At 39.7% G+C, this 22,583-nt stretch overlaps 1 protein-coding gene across 4 annotated transcripts; it reads left to right on the top strand.

The window, feature by feature from the left end:
• Positions 1–21: 21 nt before the first annotated feature.
• cpt1ab (carnitine palmitoyltransferase 1Ab (liver)) lies at positions 22–19,593 on the top strand. 4 transcript variants are annotated; one of them, XM_016676063.1, is made up of 19 exons: positions 22–111; positions 5,740–5,904; positions 7,131–7,273; positions 8,005–8,176; positions 8,697–8,798; positions 9,085–9,222; positions 9,376–9,453; positions 9,994–10,101; positions 11,626–11,713; positions 13,622–13,817; positions 14,782–14,970; positions 15,078–15,183; positions 15,641–15,754; positions 15,866–16,030; positions 16,312–16,443; positions 16,557–16,709; positions 16,838–16,951; positions 17,736–17,828; positions 17,923–19,593. In XM_016676063.1, exons 2-19 carry the CDS (start codon positions 5,764–5,766, stop codon positions 18,007–18,009), a joined length of 2,319 nt encoding a protein of 772 aa, XP_016531549.1. In that variant the 5' UTR covers positions 22–111; positions 5,740–5,763; the 3' UTR covers positions 18,010–19,593. The 4 variants fall into 4 exon arrangements, with proteins under 4 accessions (XP_016531549.1, XP_007561486.1, XP_007561487.1 ...); XM_007561424.2 differs by lacking the exon at positions 22–111 and adding an exon at positions 2,213–2,349; XM_007561425.2 differs by lacking the exons at positions 22–111; positions 11,626–11,713 and adding exons at positions 2,213–2,353; positions 12,134–12,218.
• The last annotated feature ends 2,990 nt before the right edge of the window (positions 19,594–22,583 follow it).

Raw genomic sequence — 22,583 nt, 5'->3', positions numbered from 1 at the left:
GACAAACGGCTGAACAGCGACAGCGGCGCGAGGGGCGTGTCTCGCGGACCTGAGAATGGAGCTCTGAGCGTGGGTTTCGTGTTTGCTTTGCAGTAACTGACCTGAGCCGCGGTAGGTTGTGACTCATGCATTCGACACAAAAAAAAAGAAGAAGAAAAAGAAAACAAAACAGAAGTTGAATTGAAATTGTATCAGTTTGCTTATTGTTTGTATCTTCTCCAACCAATTTAATACTAATAGTGGTGAAATATTTACATACTTGTTTTTGTGACATTTAATAGCATTTCAACACATATACGTTTTCAATGTTCTACGTTAAACAAACATATATGTTTTAAATTTTTACTGAAAAATAAATTAAGTAATGAATGATCTTCCCCAGAGGAAGTTATTTATCGCCATCTGCTGGTCAAACAGTAGTGATACCATGTTGTGTTGGCTTACATACACCAAAAGTTCAGGAATGAGAAATTGTGTTGACGTCAACATAGTTTATACAGTAATTCTTTATACAACTGTTCCTTTCTTTACTGAATGACCTGGATTATTTAAATATTTAAGTCATCATTTTGCCAGTGCAGACTAAATTTGGTTTTTGGCTTTTGTTTTGCATTTGAAGTGATTTTTCGTTACAATCAAGCGCATATAATGAAAAAATGCTTGATACTGAAAGGAGCATGTTTTGTAAAAAGAAAAAAGAAAAAAGCTGTTTTGTTCTTGAGAATCCTAAAGCTACAAAAATCTAAATAAATCCAACTGATAATATACAATTCTGGTGTTTAGAGGGTTTGGATGTGCTATGTCATCATGGCAATATAAAACAATATTCCAATAAGCCAAGAAAATGTTTTACATTCATATTGATCAAATTTTTTTTAAATATGTTTTTTTTATTTTTATTATCTTCTTTATTACAAAATGTTAAACCAATAATGGTATTTTACAAAATGTATTCCCACAAAAATCTTTACTTCCTTGAACAAAGAAGAAACAGTAATAATTATTAGGTATACTAGGTACATAATAATTATAATAAAGATAAACTAAGCTGAAAATGTGATGGAAAATCAACACTGCAGATCACCCTAAACAGACTACCATCATTACACCGTGAAACATAGTGGTGGCAGCATCGTGCTGTGGGGATGCGTTTGTGGGGCAGGGTAAAGAACATTGTGGAAGTTGTTTGGAAATGAAAGTCCACTTTCAACAAAAACAATGACCAAAAATATGCGTAGAGGTATAATGGTGTGGTTTAAATTAAAGTATATTCGTAGGTGTATATTGGCCAGTGTCCTCAGTCTGAGGTTTGTTTATTTCGCCCAGTCTTTATGTGTGCAAAGCTAGTAGGAATATGCCACCCATAAACTTGCAGCTGGGATGAAAACTGTTTTGACTCAGAGGAGATGAATACAAACGCCTCTTTACATTATTTAACAAGGAGTAATTTTCCATCCATCCATCCATCCATTTTCTGAACACCCTTGTCCCTCAGTGGGGTCGGGAGGGGTGCTGGTGCCTATCTCCAGCTAACGTTCCGGGCGAGAGGCGGGGTTCACCCTGGACAGGTCGCCAGTCTGTCGCAGGGCAACACAGAGGCAAACAACCATGCATACACACACTCACACCTAGGGGCAATTTGGAGAGGCCAAGTAACCTGACATGTTTTTGGACTGTGGGAGGAAACCAGAGTACCCAGACAAAACCCACGACAGACCGGCGACCTGTCCAGAGTGACCCCGCCTCTCGCCCGGAACGTTAGCTGGAGATAGGCACCAGCAACCCTCCCGACCCCACTGAGGGACAAGGGTGTAAAGAAAATGGATGGAGGAGTAATTTTATATAAGTAATTCTTTTGATTTGTGAAAATGCATGGTTATCATATTTGTTGCAGTTTAATATCTTATATTTACTATTAGTTATATTATGGATTAAGCCAAATTTTGAAAATAATTATTTGTTAAGGGTGAAACCAAGACAATACATGATTATATTTACTGCATTTATCCAACATCAGATACTACTTAACAGCCTGGGGGAACAGAATGAACATTATGTTCTTCAGGCTATCTACGCCATAGACATCTACACTATCACGTTATTCCAGTTCTTACCTGTTCAAGATGAGCATGCAACATTTTACATAGGGGTGTGGCCGCCAGGGGGCGCTGTTTCATCCACTCTAAAAGGAGTCGTATGTGACGCAACCAAAAGGGGGGAAGGCCTTGTGCACAAGTCTTCGCTCTCATTCATGTAGAGTGCTGAGCTTTAGCGGCCATCGCAGACAGACCAGACGTTTCACATCTTCGTTAAAGCAGAGAGCCTCGTCCTCCCAGTCAGAAAGAAAGCGTAGGTGAGATCTTTATCTTGTCTTTAGGAAGGCAAATGTTGTCTAATGTTGGGGGTTTCTTGCATTTTCTCTTTTGTCGTAGTCGAGGTCCAGACGGTTGCTGCAGGGCTTTTGAAAAAGGAGAAGCAATAGCTTGGATAAGTGAGAGGAAGCCATGTGGAAAAAAAACAAAAAAAAAAACATTTCCTTACTCAACCTCACAGTCGGCATAAACGTCAGTGTGTTGTATTTCCTTGTTGGGGTTGAATTGGGTTAAAGGTTGTTGCTAAAAAGTCTGTTTGCGTCGTCATGACCCGAGGGCTTGGGAGCTTGTTTGGCCTGCAGACTCCACAAGACAAAGTTTGAGCTTTTTAGTTGCTGAAATGCACAATTCAGTACTACGCCCACTGTGACAGCCGGCTTAGTATTTTATCTTTGAAATGCCTCCGCTTAAAAAAATACGTTAGGGAAATGCCTCGACTGTTATTTTATTGTATTTTCTTTTAGGATTCATTTAATAATCTGTATGTAAAAAAAAAAAAATGTTGCCGTTGCTCAGCGCATGAATGTAGGCAAAAGTCCAAGTAGAGGTCATTCACTGGATGAATCACTTGTCAGGTTCTTTACAGCACATAATTTATCCTGATTTTAAGTAATGTTATAATGCGACAATTATGGACATTTTTCTGCGCATCTAATTATGGCAGTGTTACAACTTTTAGAAGGTATGCATGTGTTAAAATGTCACCTGCCTGTTGAAGGTCAGTAATACCTGTCTGGTCACTGTGTCCTCAAGGTGCGAGCATGATCCAACATCAGACACAAACAAAACTCATTGCTTGCCAACTTAAGGGATTTGTTTTAGTATGGACATTGAGATACAAATGACCCTATTTTAAGTTAACCACGTGGGCGGCGTGGGTGAGGGAACACCGGACACGTTACCTATGTATTTTATGGTGAAATTGTTATTAAAAATGTTCCAGTCGGTACTGGGTGCTGTAAAAAAAAGAAAAAAAAAAAGAAGTGTTTTAGCAGGTGGATGCTGACGTCTCTAGTAGCATAATTCAAATCGCCTCCACACACAGCGTCTGGAAACAGGAGGGTGAACCACATATTTTATTAGCGTTTGCCTTTGTTTTCGCATCTGCTTTTTCAAACCGAAAGAGAGCTAGAGAGAGAGAAAAAACATAATCTGTTTGTTTTTAAACCATAAAGCCAACAGTGCATTCCTGATTGCTGCATCGTCATCACAAATGACCGGGTTTGCTGGTTTACGAGGCGTTTTGCTCACTGTTGCCAGTTTTCTCCCTGTTTCTAAGCGGCGCAGCGCTGCGACCTTTCCCCTAGTTTCTGCAGCACAGGGTGGATCATGTGATGCTTCAGAGTGGCTGGGGGAAGGGACTGGCTGCTCAAACACTGCTGCTCTGTGGATGCTGCTCTGCTCCTTCCGACCACTGCTACCGTAGAAACGACGCGTCCTGATTTCAGAATGCGCAGATCAAACCGCGAAATAGCAGCTTTGCAGAGACGTGCAGATGTATAGAGTCATCTCTTCAAACATGGCTGAAACGGGGGGAAATGTAACCAAAGCATGTTTCTCGCCGTAGAAGTTGACAAACATGTATTTAATAGTTTTGAGGCTCTGACCATTTGATATCTGGTCTTCTGTGAGGTCTGACCAATTTTAGTTCCAATGGCTATAACGCATACAGAGGAAAAACGATGCCAGAATACAAAAGAGTGTTCCCCTGTTCAAAAATCATGTCTGCATCTATGTGATGTAAATTAAACTAAAAGAGCCAATGCTGTTGGTCTATCTATGCATTCATAGGCTGATAGTGTAGTGCAACTTATTGATGATGCACTAAGTTTACTTACAATCCACAATAATTATAAGATATCCTTCAATACAGCAAATTTTTCTGGCTGTGATCAGTGATTGGCAGGTCAAATAGTGAAAGAATGAATACCTGATAGTCGTTTGTTTGGACTGTGAGAGGAAGCCAGAGTACCCTGTGAAGAACTCGTGGATGTGGAGAACTGCTGCCAACTATCCCATCATGCAACATGTCTGGATGGTTTTAGTTTATATATATATTCAGAACTTACGATCAATTTAAATCAGTGAAGATGTTGTCTTCAAAAAAGCAAACACAATCTTTAAAGCACAAGTATTAGTTGGCAGTGTGATTATAGTTTTCTTTTCTCGCGTAAATTAATCTTTGAGTTTTAAGATTCCTTTAGTATCTTATTCAGTCTTTTTTTGTGTGCAGAAAATCCAATGTGATTGAATTGGAGGCATTGGGTAATTCCCACTGTTACCACAGAATGTGGACTAGTGACTTTAAAGAACTGTGGCAGAAGCTGATCAATATGAGGCATTGTTCCTTTTTTTTTCTGGGCTATTTCCAGCTTCGTGCAGATATCCACATATTGAGACTAAATGTGTGCTATGATGCAACAGTTCAGGAAATCACCTTACCGTGTTTAACCCTGATCTTCACACTGTATAATTATTCCACCTACATAAGTATTAAACAGAAATGTTGCAGGAAAAGGACTGGGACTGGATAGTATTATTAAAATGTCAGATAAATCACATTTAAAATGGTTAAATTCCTCAGTCACAATACGAGTTACAATAAAGAACCAATATATCCACATCCTTATGTGATTAAATATAAAAATGTTTTTTTTTTCAATCAATACATTTTTTTTTATTTGAAATTACATAGGCATCAACCGAAAGATAAAACAATGTACTACGAACAATTAATTATTGTTTTTATCTAAAGCAACAAATTGCATGTAAAAAAAAAAGTAAAAAATTACACCCTTCTCAATAATACAAAATCTATTTTGCTATCATAGCAACCAAACGTTTTATTATTGTTGTCCACCTTTTTGTAAGTTTCACTGGTATTTTGACAATTTATCTTTGTTGAGTTCAATTTCTTTCTTCACAGATCTTCCAGTCAGGAATGCTTCTTCCAGTCAGATGGAAAAAAATCTGACTGGAAAATATTTACATTTTGTCAAATTAAAATGTTAATTTTAATCTGTCAGGGGTATAAATAAGTTTGTGCCTAATTGTAAATGGCAACGTGGGAAGCCATTGCAATTTGCAATAAAAAAAAAACAAAAACAAAACAAAAACAGCTCAGTTGAGTTTCTGAGTGTAGTACAGTTGCTAATACCATTTCTAAATGTATTGGCGAAACATCTTAATGTATTTTAAAGCCTCTGCTACTGTAAATAAAAGTTAATTGCATTTCACTCTTACAACTAACTAATGTAATTTGCTTTCCGAGTAGTTCTTTGCAGTTTCGACACAGCAGCTGCATCATCATTGCAGTTGCTGAATGATGATGCACATTGTGACATATTTGTTTTTTTTGTTCTTTCAGTGACTTTACTTTAGAGCAGCCACCATGGCAGAAGCGCATCAGGCGGTGGCCTTTCAGTTCACTGTCAGCCCTGATGGCATCGACCTACATCTGTGCCACGAGGCCCTACGCCAGGTCTACCTCTCTGGCCTCCACTCCTGGAAGAAAAGGTTCGTTCGCTTCAAGGTAAGAGTCGCTGGATGCGCTGAAGGGCAATGTTCCAGATGGTTGTCTGCAAAGAAAACACAGTGTTGACAGAGTAATTTCTTCATCTGGTTGATGTGTCCTGAACTCCTTTTGCACTGCAGAACCTGGCTTCAAAGTCGGGCCGAGCGTTTTTGCATTGGCACTCCATGCCCTGTCCCACTCCACTCTCGAGCCTGCCAGACAGGTCTGGTTTGGAGTCAGCTGTCGATTGGTGCATTTCGCTGTGGGGCGGGACAAGAGCCGAGTCTTCTTCCAGATCTCTGGGTCAGAGGAGCGCTAGACTTTCTCGAAATCTGTGTTTTTAATATGCGGCACCAAAAAAATTCCCATCATAATCCATTTTTACCTGTAAGTTTTTAAACGATAATGATGACACATTCAATTGCATTTTATTTTATTTCAGTTGAAATAATATTCAAAAAGCTGAACGGAGGATCCACATCATGTCATCACACATCAAACAGATAAATATATGTAACTTTTTTTGGCAGTGAGGAAAAAATAAATGAATAAAACATACGCTGATGTATGTCAGGTGACTGCATACAAACAATAAAATTAAACGATTGCAAAAAATTCTGAGGTAAATGTTTCCCACAGCTTCCTCGCCGACAAGAGCATACAGAAAGAGCTGGACGCGACAGCCAAGAACAAAAGTATTCCTCGATCGCTGGGGCGATCGCTTCGGCAGCTTTAGCAGAAATTTGACTGACGTGACGGTCCCTGGTCACCTTCGAAGCGACACTCTGCTCAATGCAAAACAACCAGGGCTGGAGTACAATAGGGCCGGGCTGAAAGGGGGCAGGACGGGCGCTGCAGTGCAAAAAGACCTCTTCTGTAGTTTCTGGGTTTCTTTGCCTTAGTTTACAGGCAACAGAAACTTTCGGACACGGCTGTGCACTGCACTACTCTGCCGTACTGTAAATCTGTTTACTGTGCTGTTACTGTAAACTGTTGCACCAGAAGGTCACCCCTGTCTGACACGAACCGCAAACTGTGCCAGTAACCTTCCCGAGTGTTCTTTGTGTCCTAACCTTTGGCCTGGTGGTTTGTTTACACGCAGTCACACTGAATCATTCAACCCCTGCAAAGACCTGCTAACTTTTTTTTTTTTTGATAGGCAATTAGTGTTTTTATCACCATGTGTGTTACAACATTTTACTGATTGTTATCACAGCTTCCGAGTTTCTGTTTCATTTTTCCAGAATGGGGTGATGACTGGTGTGTACCCGGGCAGCCCGGCTGGGTTCATGGTAGTGGTCGTGTCATACATGTCGTACAACAGATACAAACAACTGGATCCTTCGATGGGATTGATTGCCAGACTTGGCCAACACATACCCATCAGGTGAGCGTGGTGGTGTTCTCAGTGAATAAACAGAAACGGTAACAACACCAATAAAACAACATTCCGCTGAAGACCGGCCAAGAGCCGTCAGGGATATTATGTTATCCACAACACTTCCTTATTAGTTTTCTTCCACGCCTTCTGTTTGATAGCGATGTTAGTCCTTGTTTAGGGATCATGTTGTGCTCTCTTGAATCCCATAGTCCGCCCTTTATCAACACAAATGAGTGCTCTCCTCATTCAGGTTTTATTATATTACATACAGCCAACTTGGGGCGCTAGAAATCCTTTGTAGTTTGGTTTTGTTGCATAATCTAAGAATATGTGGTGGTGAAAGTCCTGTGTGTTTTTTTTTTTTTTTTTTTAATGACTACACGGCGTTTATGATTTAATGAGTTGTGTTGTGTGTCTGCATGTGCACATGTCGGTTTGAATAATGCAACTTTTATCACTCATAATGCAAGCTGTCTTTGTTGACTTTAGACTACTAGGCCTTGTCCCACAGCTGCTGTGTGGCTCTTATTCTCCTGTGTTAATTGTGTGCTGCACAATACACTTCACGGGGATTTTTCTAAAAGTTCAATTTCCCAATTACCTTCGACACAATATTATCAGTCATATATATATATATTTTTTTTTTATCACATTTTACTTTCTAGTGAACCATTTCTTTATAACATCAAGATGTGCCACTGAAAGCTTTCTGTTCTTTTCTTCTCCTCTACCTGCAGCCGATACATGTCCACAGATAGCCAGAGGATAGTTGGAGGGGTTCTGGTGGGCACGGGCCTCTGGGTCACCATCATAATGATCATGAGGAGTGTCCTGAAGAGCTTGCTGTCATGGCACGGCTGGATGGAGTCGCGCCACGGCTCTCTGCCGTTTGGTACTCGTTTGTGGCTGGTGAGATGTTGACCTTACAAGGATTAGCTTAAGAAAAAAAAATATGTGAATAATATCTGTCTGTAACAAAAGTTACATTCGGCACTTTTTTTTGTTCTGTTGTTTCATTAGGCTTATTTGTTTTGTATAATTTGATGTAAATGCTATATATGCTTACTTTTTATAAAGGCGGGGGGAAAAGTATGCAGTTTAATTTGAGTATTTCCCAGGTTTGGATGAATATGGGAGAAAATAAAAGTACTAAAACTAAAAAAAAAAAAAAAAAGGATTAATATCTTGGAAAATTAAATTTTAGGAAAGTACGGAGTTGGGAAATATCAAAGGGTTGGAAATCTTATGTCTGTTAATATTGTTGGTAATTTAAATCCTGTTTGGTCTTATCAAAACTACAAACTAGCTTGTCGTTTTTTTAGCCCTTTTTAGCTCAGGCCTTTTAGTACATATTTACATTTTGTATTCTGTTCTGCAAAGTACAGATAAAACAGAACTCTAACTTTCTCCTTATCTGTTCTGTGTTCAGTTATTGGTGAAGGTGTTCTCTGGCAGAAAGCCATTGCTCTACAGTTTCCAGAACGCACTGCCTCGGCTACCTCTTCCTTCTGTCCAGGACACATGCAGAAGGGTAATCTTCCATTCCACTTCCTTTTGAGTTTGTACTTAGATTGTGCCTATTTATAATTTATGGTGCTTTTAGATTTGAAAGGGAGATTATATTTGTGTTTTTGAGGAGTCACACTAAAGTAGTTTAAAATGTTGAAAATCCTGCACGAGAACTTGTTTTTTTTTTTGTTTGTTTTTTTGAGCGACAACAAAAAGAGCTTTCCAGTTTTTCTGGTATTTTTAACCACTCTCTTTCTTAAAATAGCTAAGTCCTTTGTATCTCCCCGTGGGACTCTTTCTGTTGACAGTACCTGGAGTCTGTGCGCCCACTGATGGATGACGAGCAGTTTGAAAGGATGAAGGCCTTGTCAAAAGACTTTGAGAAGAATCTGGGACCCAGGCTGCAGTGGTACCTCAAACTCAAGTCCTGGTGGGCATCCAACTATGTGAGCCAGAAGGAATTTTTTTCTGCCTTTTTTTTTTTTTTCCCCTATAGTTTCGCACACTGTCCTTATTATTGAATAAGCTACATAATTAAAGGCAGGTTATCTGATAATGTTACACTATTGCTTTTTATCCTTTCTGCATTTCTGGCACAGGTCAGTGACTGGTGGGAAGAGTACATTTACCTGAGAGGCCGTGGACCAATCATGGTCAACAGCAACTATTACGCCATGGTGAGTCACCTGTCTTCAGGCTTCAGCTTTTCCTTTTTTTTTTTTTTCTTTTTAATAGTTTATTCAATTATTTTGTTTGTGTCTCTTCCTTATTTTCAGAACTTGTTAACTGTGGGGTTTTTAACATTTTGAAACAAATCTCACATTTCTCATCGGCTTGCCATGGTCTAACAGTGAGGCATAAATTACCATGCATTGGCCCCAAAAAAGCTTCACTATTATAATACACTTTAATTTCTTGATTTTCTTGATGTCCAATATCCAGCACCACTTATGTCAGGATCCTGTTGATGGCTACAAAAAAAAAAAATAAAAATCTTAAGGATGCGCAGCTTGCTTTTTCACTCTGGAAGAAGAACTGTTCACATGCATCATTAAAAGCTCAAATTTATTTTGACGTTTATGCCCATCATGAGTGCATGTAAACATCTGGCCAAACTCAGTCATTACAGTGATCACAAAGAACACCATGCTGCCCTTATCTTTTTTTGTAAACGCAACCTGCTGAAGTGCAGCTGCTGATTTTCATCTTTTTTGCAGGACTTTTTGTACGTGTTCCCCACATCCAGGCAGGCTGCCCGGGCCGGTAACGCTGTTCATGCCATCATGCTCTACAGGAGAAAACTGGACAGAGCTCAGATCAAACCAGTGAGTACAGAGCCATTTGGTCTTTTGCCTCAATCAATTCTTTTACTAAGTTGTACTTTATCTATTCCAATCAAGCTGTAAATTAATAATTAATAACGTTATATGGGAATCTGTTTGACCATACCTTAGTTTATAAGTGTTTAACTTTCTTTGTTAGAAGTTAATGAATAATGCATTTTATCTCAGTGGGTTTGTCCTTCAAGTTCACATTAATGACTTATTTTTCACAACCTTTTTCTTTTTGCACTTTTAGGTAAGCTTGTAATCCACAATCCTACTAATTCCGTTAATATTAGGCATGGGCTGGTTTTAAATCCTTAAAGTGTGAAGACTTGTTGTAAAAATACCAAAATATTTATGTGAAAATCTAAAGCATAATGCGACAGCTTTCTTTAAAAACAACAAAAAAACAATAAGAATTTGCACAGCTTTAAAATGAATACAACTTTCAGATTATTCTGAGAATAATAATGCAGTGGCCACTTTCTGTTTTTTTGTCATTCTCATTTAAATAATCACTTCTCTAGCCTTTATCATTCAATGAGATTTTTCTGTTTTTGTCCTGCTGTTAAGATTTAGTTCAGATCTCTGATCAAATGATTAGTTAATATCTGTGAAATGTATAATTGTAACAAAATTTTACTCCATATTTTTAAATGTTTACAGTTTAGGTTGCAATTATTTTGTGTTGTACTTTTTATGAAGTGGCAATAATATAACCGGCGGGTTAATTGATTCCTGTTTTTAAACTACTTATCTGTCATGCTGTTAGTTTGCCAATAGTAGTTTCAAAACACTGTCACCTTGTTAAAAATAAGGTGATGGAATATGATTGTTCATTGATTTAACAAAAAATTTTCACATTGTCAATTTTTTTCTTTTTTTTATCAGTAAGGGGGCAGGGTAGTAAGGTAGTAAGTAAGGGGGCACCTTCTTTCAACCAGCTGACTAGCAGTGCGCAGCAGCAGTTGGAGGCAGGGAATCTGGCCCCACTCTCGGCTTGAAAAAGCCAGAGTTGGAAAACAAAACAAAAAAAAATCCAGAAATTCCTTTAGCATTTCATAAACAGATTTTAAAATGTATAAACAGAATGACAGAAGATTTTAACGGTTTTGAAACTGTAACTTTTTAAAACCTGGATATACCTCGATGCTAGTAACTAGCCCATACCTGATGCATATTAACCCAGCTGACTGTCTCCTACTCTAACCTTTAAAACCTCTGAGCTTTTTTTTGCTTCTCCTACTGGAAACACACAGTAGTGGTAGTCGGCTTTGTTGTTTCCAGTTGCTAACACTAACTCACCGTCATTTGTTTAATCTTTTTCGATTATGATCTTTTCAGCATGCCTGTTGCTAGAATTTTCATTCTTACCACAAAGTCAAAATGAATAGTTTGTTCTAAAACCAATTGTTTGAATTTACATACAAACTCGAATGCATGAGCTCGCTGTGTTACACGCTCACGTTTGGTTGTTTCTGTTCTACTGTTTTGTTCTTTTGGTTTTGACGGACGCTGCGTTAGATATACTTGCTGGCCAACAAGGTGCCTCTGTGTTCTGCTCAGTGGGAGCGAATGTTTAACACCTCCCGCATCCCCGGTGTGGAGACAGGTAAGAGGAGGGCACAGCCGCCTTGCCCTCAGACCCGCAGCCATGTGACCCTACAGCCCTCGGAAACAGTGACTCCATCACTCATTCCCATCAGCACAACCCTGAAACAGTCCCGTAGATCTCGCAGTGCTATTTCAATCAGTTTTTAATTGTCTAAAGTCTACTTGATTGTCAATAAAACCTTCTCGTTGCATCAGGGTTTTGTTGGTGGCACTGAGATGGCAGCCTACTGGTTTCTGGTCCCTGCCTCTTTTCCTCTGAGGTTCTCCTTCCTAAATCCATTTTAATTCCTTCTCCTCTACATCCATGATCTCCTCCATCTAGCCGTGTGTCTGCTGCTTCGTCTCTGGGGGTTTTTAGTGATTTACTTTTATCATCTCTGTGGTTTTTTTTTTTTCACTCTCCCCTTTTGCTTTTCAGCTCATGCTCCTACAAACTATTCCCATGTGCTCAGCCCAATTCGAGCGTTTGTTCAACACGACTCGTGTCCCAGGTGTAGAGACAGGTAGAGTCTTTTAGCAATGTCACCTCCTCCACTCTTCTCCTGCTGTCCTCCTCAACGGGACTTTTCTGTGTTTTGAATTAGAAATAATCAAACTTCCATGAGTTAATAATGCATGCGTGCATAGAAACGCTCATTCAACTTTTAATTTGCATGAGACTCAAAACCAATTTCTCCGTTTTGAAAAAAAAACAAAAAAAAACAAAATTGTTGAATTCAATCAGGTCCCAGTCAAACCTAGACAGACGTGAGAGGAATAGGTTGCTCCCGGAAACGGCTGCCGAGGCCATAGTGAACAGAGGTAGCCAACTTTCTGCAGAGTGAAATCTGATTTAGTCTTCAGATTGGCTCAACAGCAGCGTGGAGTGGACTTTGGCGGCCAACTATTTGCATTCAAAGCTTATATCACTGACTGCAATGCAAATTGTTAGACTTCACTCTACTTCTGTGTTCAACTTAATGTGTACCAGAAATGTCTGAAGCGCATGACGTTTCTGATGTCATGCTGCCCCATTTCAGAAGATTAACGTGAATAAGAAAAATCAGGACTACAGCCAACGTGTTCAAGCTTATCTTAAAGATTACTTAGGGTATAAGTAGATATTTCAACATGTATGTAAAAAAAAACAAAACAAAAAAAAAAGGAAACATTCACCAATGTTATTGCACATTGCATGATATCCTAATACCATGCCGCCATACTTAGGTTGTTTTCTTGTGGTTTCCTCCTGGGTTTAAATACCATCCGTTTATATTCTTGTCTGCTACATGAGCAATGCCTGTTTGAACACTTGGCGTCACCAGAAAATCATTAGTGAACTCAAAACTCAAAAGTAATTCTCTAGACGTGTTTGTCTAGTTGTGCCCTGTGCTGCTCAAACAAGCATTGCTGTAGTTCAATGTATTCCTGCCCAGTCCAGTCCTTTCCCTAAATGGCTTTCTTGTTTCATTTCACTTCCTTCACGCCCCTTTTCCAAGTCGCTTGAGTTTTGTAATTAGATGTTCGTTAGCCACGATCTGCACTTCTCCTCTAAATTTCACACATTAAATGTGTATTTCATTAAAATTAAACTGTACATGTCACATTGTTTTATTCATCAGTGTTGAATGGGCTACTAACACAATTAGTGTTTTTTTTTGTTGTTTTTTTAGAAATGGAACAATGTGACATTCATTGTCTGTCCCTCAGTGTCTTAAAAAAAAAAAAAAGCAAAAAGACAAAAGTTTCTAAAATTCAAACATTATTAACTTTAGAATGTAGTGACTGCAAACAATAACAATAAGAATGAACTTAAAAAAAATACAGTTTGACTTTCGACAAAACACATCTTCTCTCCAAACATGGTTCCAATTGTGTTTGCATCTCTACGTCTCTTCTTTTCCCCTCCCATGGGTACCTGTATCAGATACTCTCCAGCACATGAACGAGAGCAAACACATTGCTGTGTACCACAAGGGCCGTTTCTTCAAGGTGTGGATGTTTTACGACGGACGGCTGCTGTTGCCACGGGAGATCGAGCAGCAGATGGAGAGGATCTTGGCAGACGAGTCTGAGCCGATGCCAGGAGAGGAGAAACTGGCTGCACTTACTGCAGGAGAAAGGTAGGGGAAGCCAGAGATGTAGAGGCTGCAGTTGGGGAAGCATCCACAGCAATGTCTATTGACAACAATGGCTACGAAAAGGGCATTCATGGATTTCAGTTTGGAGCATAAGGGTTTTTTGCTGAATCATAAAGTTTTCAGGTTATTCATTTTAACATTTAGGCTTTAAAACGTCTTAAATGCATCAAAGGTTTCTGTTCTGGATTATAGATTTAAGGTAACTATGAACATTTGTTCATAATATTTTTCTTCAGTTAACAGTTTTTGATTTTTTTTTTTCTTAGCAATATATTGACTGCCTTTCTTCATTCTGGGGTATTGTAGTTCCTACTGAGTAATTCAGATGTTATGCTGAAGGAAAGCTACAATGCCGCATAATTCATAACCGGCGCTGTCCAGAAGGAATTGCCAAACATTCACCTCTGAAACTGGATTGTTGTAGATTGTTCAAGCCATGAATGATCCAACAAAAGAAAGGGGGGCGGAGGGGTGGTAGCACTTCTTTCTACAAAAATGAAATGGACGCAGAGAAACTTTGTGGTTTTATTCTTGTGCATAACCTTACAAGTCGACTTTACGATGCGTTTCTGTGATGATGGCCAGTTTTGTTTGTGTTTTCCTGATTCAGTGAAGACATCCTTGTTTGTTTATTTTATGACTAAAATGCTTGTGACAGGCATGTTTTATAACGACTTACTCTTTCTTCGGTGTGTCATGTAAAATGTGAGTCTGTGCTCTAATGTGAAAAAATATGAAGTGATAAGATTTTTCATCTGATAATATGGGAGCAAACATATTTTACAAAATGCAGAAAAGACACTTTTTTTCCACCACTCCTGGCCATGAGAAACATACATAATTTATTTTTTGTTAATAAATACAAAACCTTGTTTCCAGCCTTCCTGCTCTCTGCATTTACTACAATATCAACATTTCCTGTTTTTCTGCTCTTTTATTTCTTTAGGACCCCATGGGCAAAGGCCCGAGAGCAGTTCTTCAAAAGCGGTAAAAACAAGCAGTCCCTGGATGCCATCGAGAAGGCGGCCTTCTTTGTAAGCCTTGATGACACTGAGCAGCGATACGATGCAGACAACCAAGTCCAGTCTCTGGACTGTTATGCCAAGTCCCTGCTCCATGGAAAATGCTACGACAGGTAAAGCATAACAAATAAAGATATATATTTTTTTTTTTATCATGAGCCTTATTAAAAATGCTTATTCGTGAGTCTTGGATGTTGATTGGTTATGTTTTTTCTTTCAGGTGGTTTGATAAGTCCTTCAATCTGATTGTCTACAAGAACGGCACCATGGGACTAAACGCAGAGCACTCCTGGGCTGATGCTCCAATCGTTGGTCATCTGTGGGAGGTTCGACAGATACTTTCTATGTTTTTATCGTTTAAGTCAGTGCCTTGCAATAGCTTTCCTTTTTTTTTTTTTTTTAAACCTTTTATACGTTATAAACTCAAACTTCTATCTATATTGTTGCTAAGCTAATGGTATGTTTGATGGAAAACTAACTCTCCCTTGCCCAGAGTTGATGAATAGAGTTTAACAGATGTACACCACACTTCCAGCTTTTTTATTTGCCGAAGGTTATGAAAACACTATTTTGGTCTATCGCATTAAATCCCAAAACATTACATTGAATTTTGTGATAAAATGTGAAAATGTTCACATGCTAGGAACATTTTTCAAAGCACTACAACAAGAAAACGCATTCAGTAACTATTGATCATTAATACACAAAAAATACATGAATGTGGGGGGGAAAAAAATTACTAAAAAGCGTAACGCAGTCTTTGCATCTTTTCTTTTAAACCAGCACGTACTGTCCATGGATCCTAAGCTGGGCTATACTGAGGAGGGTCACTGCCAAGGGATCCCTCACCCAAACCTTCCTGGTCCCCAGAGGCTGCAATGGGACATCTCCAAAGAGGTAACTTTGGATACTTTACTTTTCTGAGTAAAACAGCTCATATGTTTTATTTACGTTCACATTGGCTCATATTTTCCAAACAAAACATCCGATTTTTTTCCGATCTCATAGTGTCAGGAGACCATCGAGAGCTCACTCAGGGTAGCCAGGGCTCTGGCAGATGACGTGGACTGCCACATAATCCCCTTCAATGACTTCGGAAAGGGTCTGATTAAGAAGTGCCGCACCAGTCCAGACGCCTTCATCCAGATTGCCTTGCAGCTGGCCCATTTCAGAGTAGGTCCCAGTTGTATTTTCAGTTTCACTGTAAAATGTACCAATTTACTGTACCAAAACACAAAACTCACCAGGGTTTGAGCCAGCGTGTTTGGCAATTGATGCAATTTCAAATTGTCAACATTAGATGGCGGTCCAAATCCGGCCAAGACCCAAAGCAATTGTTAAACCGTTGCATGTTATTTGGATGTGCACCTTATGTCTAAAAGAAAACAACTTCTTAATGTTGTGGTTCAGTTCTAGTGTTGAAATTGACACTAGATAATGTTCTTTCTCAACAGAACAAAGGGAAGTTCTGCCTGACATACGAAGCCTCCATGACACGGCTCTTCCGTGAGGGTCGAACAGAAACCGTGCGTTCCTGCACCATGGAGACCTGCGACTTTGTCCGTTCCATGGTCAGACAGGAGACGGTGAGTTTTACTGAACCCCTTAAACTGTTTCTGCAGCGCTACAGAGGGAGAATTGTTGCAATAAGTAAATTGTCATCTCATTGTGGTTTTCTTCCCAACTCCTGACTCTGCAGAGAGAAGAGCGCCTCAGGTTGCTTAAAGTGGCAGCAGAGAAACACCAAAACATGTACCGCTTGGCAATGACGGGGCAGGGCATCGACCGGCACCTTTTCTGTCTCTATGTGGTTTCTAAATACCTTGGAGAGGAATCACCCTTCCTCAAGGAGGTGTGAGCTATGTTTCAATATTTTTCCTGCACCTTACTTATAAAAAAAAGATTTTGTTTTTCTTTACACTGGAGAACAATGTGTGTTTTTGCTGAACATGGGAATAAGTTGAATAACTTCATATGCAGGTCTTGTCTGAGCCATGGAGGTTGTCCACCAGTCAGACCCCTCTACAGCAGGTTGAGTTGTTTGACCTGGCCAGACATCCAGAGATGGTGTCCTCTGGAGGCGGATTCGGTCCAGTAAGTCACAATTTTCATCTGTCTGGAAAGTCATATTTAAAGTTTGAGGGAATGGTGGACTGTTGATATCTTAATATCCATTCCCCTCAAAGGGGGACATATCATGCAAAATCCTTTAACCATTAAATGCATTTTTTTTGTATTTTGAGTGTCTAGGTGTGCAAAAAATAAATAATTATTTTCTCCCAGTGCTGCAAGATATCTCTATATTCCTTTTGGGTCATATTCCTCCGCCTGTTCATTTTTCTCTATTCCCCATTACGTTTTCTTGTCTATTATGTCATTTACTGTGGAACTGCTAAGCAAAGTCATGGATTGCTGGCTAATTGGTTTTCTGAATCTGCCATTTTACTTTTCCTTTGCAGTGATTTTGTAGTCGAAGTTCAGTTATGTTGTAGTTGCAAGCAGACAAGTCAAAATGCTTGGTTTGGTTGAGTGGGGCGCATTGGAATGCTCTGCGACCTGGAGGGGTCAGTCGAGTGTCCATGCTTGTTATGTGGACTTTTGCGAGTTTTGAGAAGAGCCACTTGTGACTTTCTCTGGATTTCTTCTCGCATGTGGCAACTTATAGATGGATCTCTGTAGTTTTTCCATAGTTTCCATTGCTCTCCTCGCCTCAGTGTAGGTGAATGGCCACATCTTGGTAGGCTTGGAGCTCTTCCATGCACTTTTACATTTCTAATTATCGACAGAAAAACAAAACGTTAGGTGCCGTTTGCATCCTTTGCCAGGTAGAATCTCGCAATGCAATTTGAGATAAAATATCAGATTTTATTTTCATTAGGTGGCTGATGATGGGTATGGCGTCTCCTACATCATCCTCGGTGAGGATCTCATCAACTTTCACATCTCCAGCAAATACTCAAGTCCAGAAACTGTGAGTTTCCTAGTTTTAAGGCATGTCTTGTGCTCTTCTTTCACTTATTTTGTCTTTCTAAAACCACTTTCCCTCTCTCCTTTTGGTGTTTCAGGATTCACGTCGTTTCGGTGACGACATCAGACAGTCCATGCTGGACATACTGGGTCTCTTCCAGCTAGAGAACAAGGCGTCCATCTGATGATTTTCCCCATTTTTTTTTTATTTTATTTTTTTTTCTGGTTTTCTGATTTATCAAATCCTCCTGTAGATTGTACAGAATCACTTCGTGGAATTGGGATTTCTATGTTAATTAATGTTACATAAATAAGGAAGGCATTAAAATGCGTCGCTGTCAATATGTTGTGAAGAGATTTGCGTGTACAGATTGGTTTAGGGCGAGCCTCCAGCACAGGTGGTTGTGCAGATCAAAGTATTTATTTGCGAAACTCAACTTTAGCGGTGCCTTAGTGACCCACTAATGTAAAAACAAAAAAGGGGCAGAAAAGGGAGGAGAACATTCTAGTCTGGGAACAAATCTGTGCTGTAACACTGAATAACATTTTGGTTGAAGATTTGTTCAGCGGCGTCTTCCAATTTTAAACGATGTTTTAAGTTGCAAGATGGTGCAATACTTTTATTAGTTTCCACCCTGTGCATGTGGGGATCACTTGCTTCTTTCTGTTGCAGCTCTTGACTCGCCATTACTGACGCAAACGGCAAACGTGATGTTAAATATCAGCTCGTTTCTAGGTTACACAGTGTCCACCTATTTCCCTTGGTCCAGCATATTAGATGAAAGTAGGTTCTCTTGGTGGTGAAATTGTACATCTGTAATCACAAGAATCGTAGATTGGAGGCTCTGATATGTAACTCTGGGTCAGTGTGATTCTGAACAAAACGCCAGACAGGAAACGGGCGCCACTGTCTAACCTCCATGGCCTTTCTGTACAGTCTGTTCGGTTTTAGCTGCTATGATTTTTACGAGGTTGCCATGAAAAGCAGTTCTGACGTGTGCGTTTCATTTTCATACTCAGGTTTTTGCTACGCTACCCTGTTATCGTAAGGCGCTCTCGGCAGCGCTCGTTCTGGTTTCTGCGGACGACGACCCTGTTAAGTTTGTCGTCGGTATAAAAGTAAAGTTTGCTTTGAGAGCGAGAACTGGAATGACGTAAGAGGAGAGGAAACTTGACGCAATGTGCTTAACTGTAACGTTTTGTTCTGATTATTTAAGAAAATAATCTTTTGAGATGATTTGTGAACTTTTATGGACGGCGTGTTGGTTGGTGGTAGTTGCATGGCTGTTGTTGCCTCGTCGACGAGTTTCAGAACCGTAGCAGCTCGTTGGTCTCCAGGTCTGTAGGAAAACTGAAGTTTCTCTCGGATGAACTCTCGAAAACGTTAGATTAAAGTTGGGGATTTTATTTATATGTTGTCAATCCATTATGGGTTTTTAATTTTTGTTTCGTTTAAACCTTCGTAATTCACACAAACATGCATATTTACCAACTGAACGTGGTGAGTGATGAGCACTAAGTGGAAGCTTGTTTTGATCTGTGAAGAGAAGTCTTTTTTTTTTTGAACATGACATTTTTGTTAACATACTTTGCCAGTATGTCGTAGTTGTTTGACTTTTTATCTCGGTAGATCTCATGTTTACACTGCTGCATGTTATTTGAAGATGAAGCTGTACATGTTTGCCTTTTAATTTAAAGTTGTGTAAAAAGACAAGCAGCTGATATACCAAACAAAGTTTTAACAATAAAGTGAATGTCAGATAGCTGTATTGGTCTCGTTTAGACTCTTATTTCCAGTGTTATTAACCTCGTTTTTGAATGGACTTTGTACTGAAAACCAGTAGTTGACATTTAGTGCAGCTATTGTAATTAAAAACATTGGTTTAATCACTTAATTGACTTTGGGATAACTTTTGATTACTTTATTTCTATTCTGCTCTTTGTATTGTGTAGGTAAGTGGCCTATAGATGATACCCACCAATTGGTCGCTCTCACCATCTTTGGTTCCCCAGAACATTATTAATTACTATTTGGGGAACGCAGCAAACTGGCCAGATGCTCTTTGCATCTCAAAATAAGTTTTGATTGACTTAATTGGTCTCTGTAGAGTTAGAATGATTAGTCAGTCTTTTACTCACAGTAGACAGAGTTCAGAAAAACCTTCAGTTGGAGGAACAGATTAGTTCTTGCCTGAAAGTCGAGTTGGACTCGTCAGAGTGAATTGGTCAATATCGCAAACATTTTTATGATATTGAAACAATTTGATTTAAATAAAATTTTAATGAATTCAAAATATGTGGGGGGGGCTTGTATATAACAGCCAACAAATTAGATTAATTAAGACCATGCTTCTCAAAAATGTTCCATATGTGAACCAAGTAATTCTTCAGACTTGTTCAGTTTTGCTCAGAGTAAACATTTAAGGGGAAAAAATTTCAGTAGTAATGATTTTGCAACATGTGACTGTGCTGTCTTTGCAATTTTTGTTTTTTTCCCTTGCAAAAAGGTGTTTCGGATTGACGATTCCTGCAAACAGACCAAAGAGACAAAGTGTATAAAGAGGGAGAACTTGGTTATTTGACTGCAGTCAGTAGTGGCGTCAGTAGGGCACTAGATGGAGCTATAGCTTCCCTTTGATAAGTCATCATCATGTTCATCGTGCCTCAAGAAAATATTTGAGTGGTCTGAGTGGTCCCTGGCAAAAACACAAAAATTAAAATATGTTAAATTCGAGTTGTATTTGTCCAACTCGTAGCGATATAATTCCTCTGTTTATGTGAGATACAAACTAAAGTCGCAATGTTTTTAGCCACTGACAGACGTTTTCTATGGGTGCTGGGTGGCTCAGTTGGTAGAGCGTCCTCCCAATCTGCATTCAGTGGTCAATGTGGTTTTCCAGGGTTGGATTCTTTGCTATTTCCTGACGACTTACTGTTCAATAAAGGCCACCAGTGCCACAATATAACTGTATAAAAATGTGATCTTTCCATTCTCTTTAATCTCTATTTAAAGGGAAACTGGCTGAGGGCATTGCACTGACAAGTGGACAGGTGGCTTGGCTCATGTGGTTGTCGCCCAGGAGCCACTTCTGGCTCTAGGGGTATTAATAATTTATTTGTCTGAGCTCTAACAATATGTATTCAGATTAAATTTATTGAAAAGCTTTTTACAGGTGAAAATTGAGCAGAAAGAAACTGATCACATGTGAGATCTTCTGTTTCACTTCCAACATACCTTGACAATGGCACCTCCTTCCTCTTACTGTCACCCCTCCCTCAGCTTCCGATGTGAGGCTGACATTTCCACCATGCATGCCTAAGGTCTTCCCGGGAGCTTACTGTGGGAATACACAAGGTCAAATCAGGAATAAAGGGTTACAACTTGTATCTTTCTTAGTTTATCGTGCTTTGCGATTTCAACAAGATCTCAAAGTGTGCGTGTTTCAAGCACATTAAGAAGTAACTTAGGAAAAGGTGGCAAACGGCTCTTTCTGAGAATAAAAATTCAAGACATGCGTAAACGAACCCACAAAGAATTGATGGCTGATTGTGCACAAGCGTTTAAACCAAATCGTACAGTCTAATTGGCAAACTGGAAAAGCCATTTGTTCGTGAGCAGACGCTGAAACCCAAAACCTTGACTTGCACTTTCTAAAAGTAGACTTTGGAGAGATTCACGGCCTCTGCTTGTCACCGGTTTAATTCATGTGCCTCCTGCTCCACAACACACTCAAAGAAAAGTGTGGAGCCAGTGTGGCCCTATCTTGTTTTATGAGCTTTTCATGCACGCACCCGACGACTTTATTCCATTTTGTCACTCGCAGTTGTTAACAGAGGAGAACAGCATTGTTCAAATTGTTGCTACTGTATGTAGTTTATATGTGCCACTCTCGATTTGTTTCTTTGGCAGGACAGCTTGTTTTTCTCGGTCCGATGGAGGGGTTACGTAATTCTCTCTTATGCTCAAAACTAATTGGGTTGAATGTTAAATGTTTGTTCAGTGAATATGCAGAACGTCTGTGTTCTGCAGCCAGCTGTCTAAGGGAGGGCGCCTTGAACCGCAGCTTTTCTCGAAAGAAATCGACTATTATGGTGGGAATTAACTTTCGATTTTTCTTAAGCTCTTGACAGAAGAATCGGTAACGAACACATTCGTTTTTATTTCCACGAATGGCTCCAAAGAAAACAAAAGTCATGACGATTTATAAAAAGAAACTGCAAAATGAATGAAAATGAGAATAAAAAGATTAAGGTTTTGTCCCTTTTGAAATAAGTTCGCTCAAGTGTCGCGCGCTGCGACTCCGTCGTCTCACAAACCACAGAGCCACAGCAGCATGTCAGGAGAACCTTATCCGACTGAGAACTGCACCAATTTTAAGAGCTGCATGAATCTGTGTGATGAAGTAAAGGGTGTAAGCGGAGAGGGGGAGCTCGGTGACTGGCGTGGAGGAGCCCTGCAAGTCTGCCACCAGCTGCACCTGTCTAAGAAGCAGGGACTCGCTAGGGCCTCAAGATGGAGCTCGGCCAAGCGGCTGTAGGAAAGAGGAAGGTAAAGAGGGGAAGCTGAGAGACGGCAAGGCTGAATATAAACCCACTGAGGATCTCTCCCACAGCCTCCACCAAACCTATAAATAACCTCCAGTATATTCAAGTGGAATTAAGAGTGGAAATCTGTCTCCTGTGGAGTGCTGAACTGAAAAGAGACATCAGATTCAGTACCTTGCTGCTCCTCCTCTGTCTTATAGACACATGGACTTGG

The sequence above is a fragment of the Poecilia formosa genome, unplaced genomic scaffold, assembly GCF_000485575.1.
Source record: "Poecilia formosa unplaced genomic scaffold, Poecilia_formosa-5.1.2 Scaffold126, whole genome shotgun sequence".
Lineage (NCBI taxonomy): Eukaryota > Metazoa > Chordata > Actinopteri > Cyprinodontiformes > Poeciliidae > Poecilia > Poecilia formosa.
This window is presented reverse-complemented; position numbering and strand designations above follow the sequence as displayed.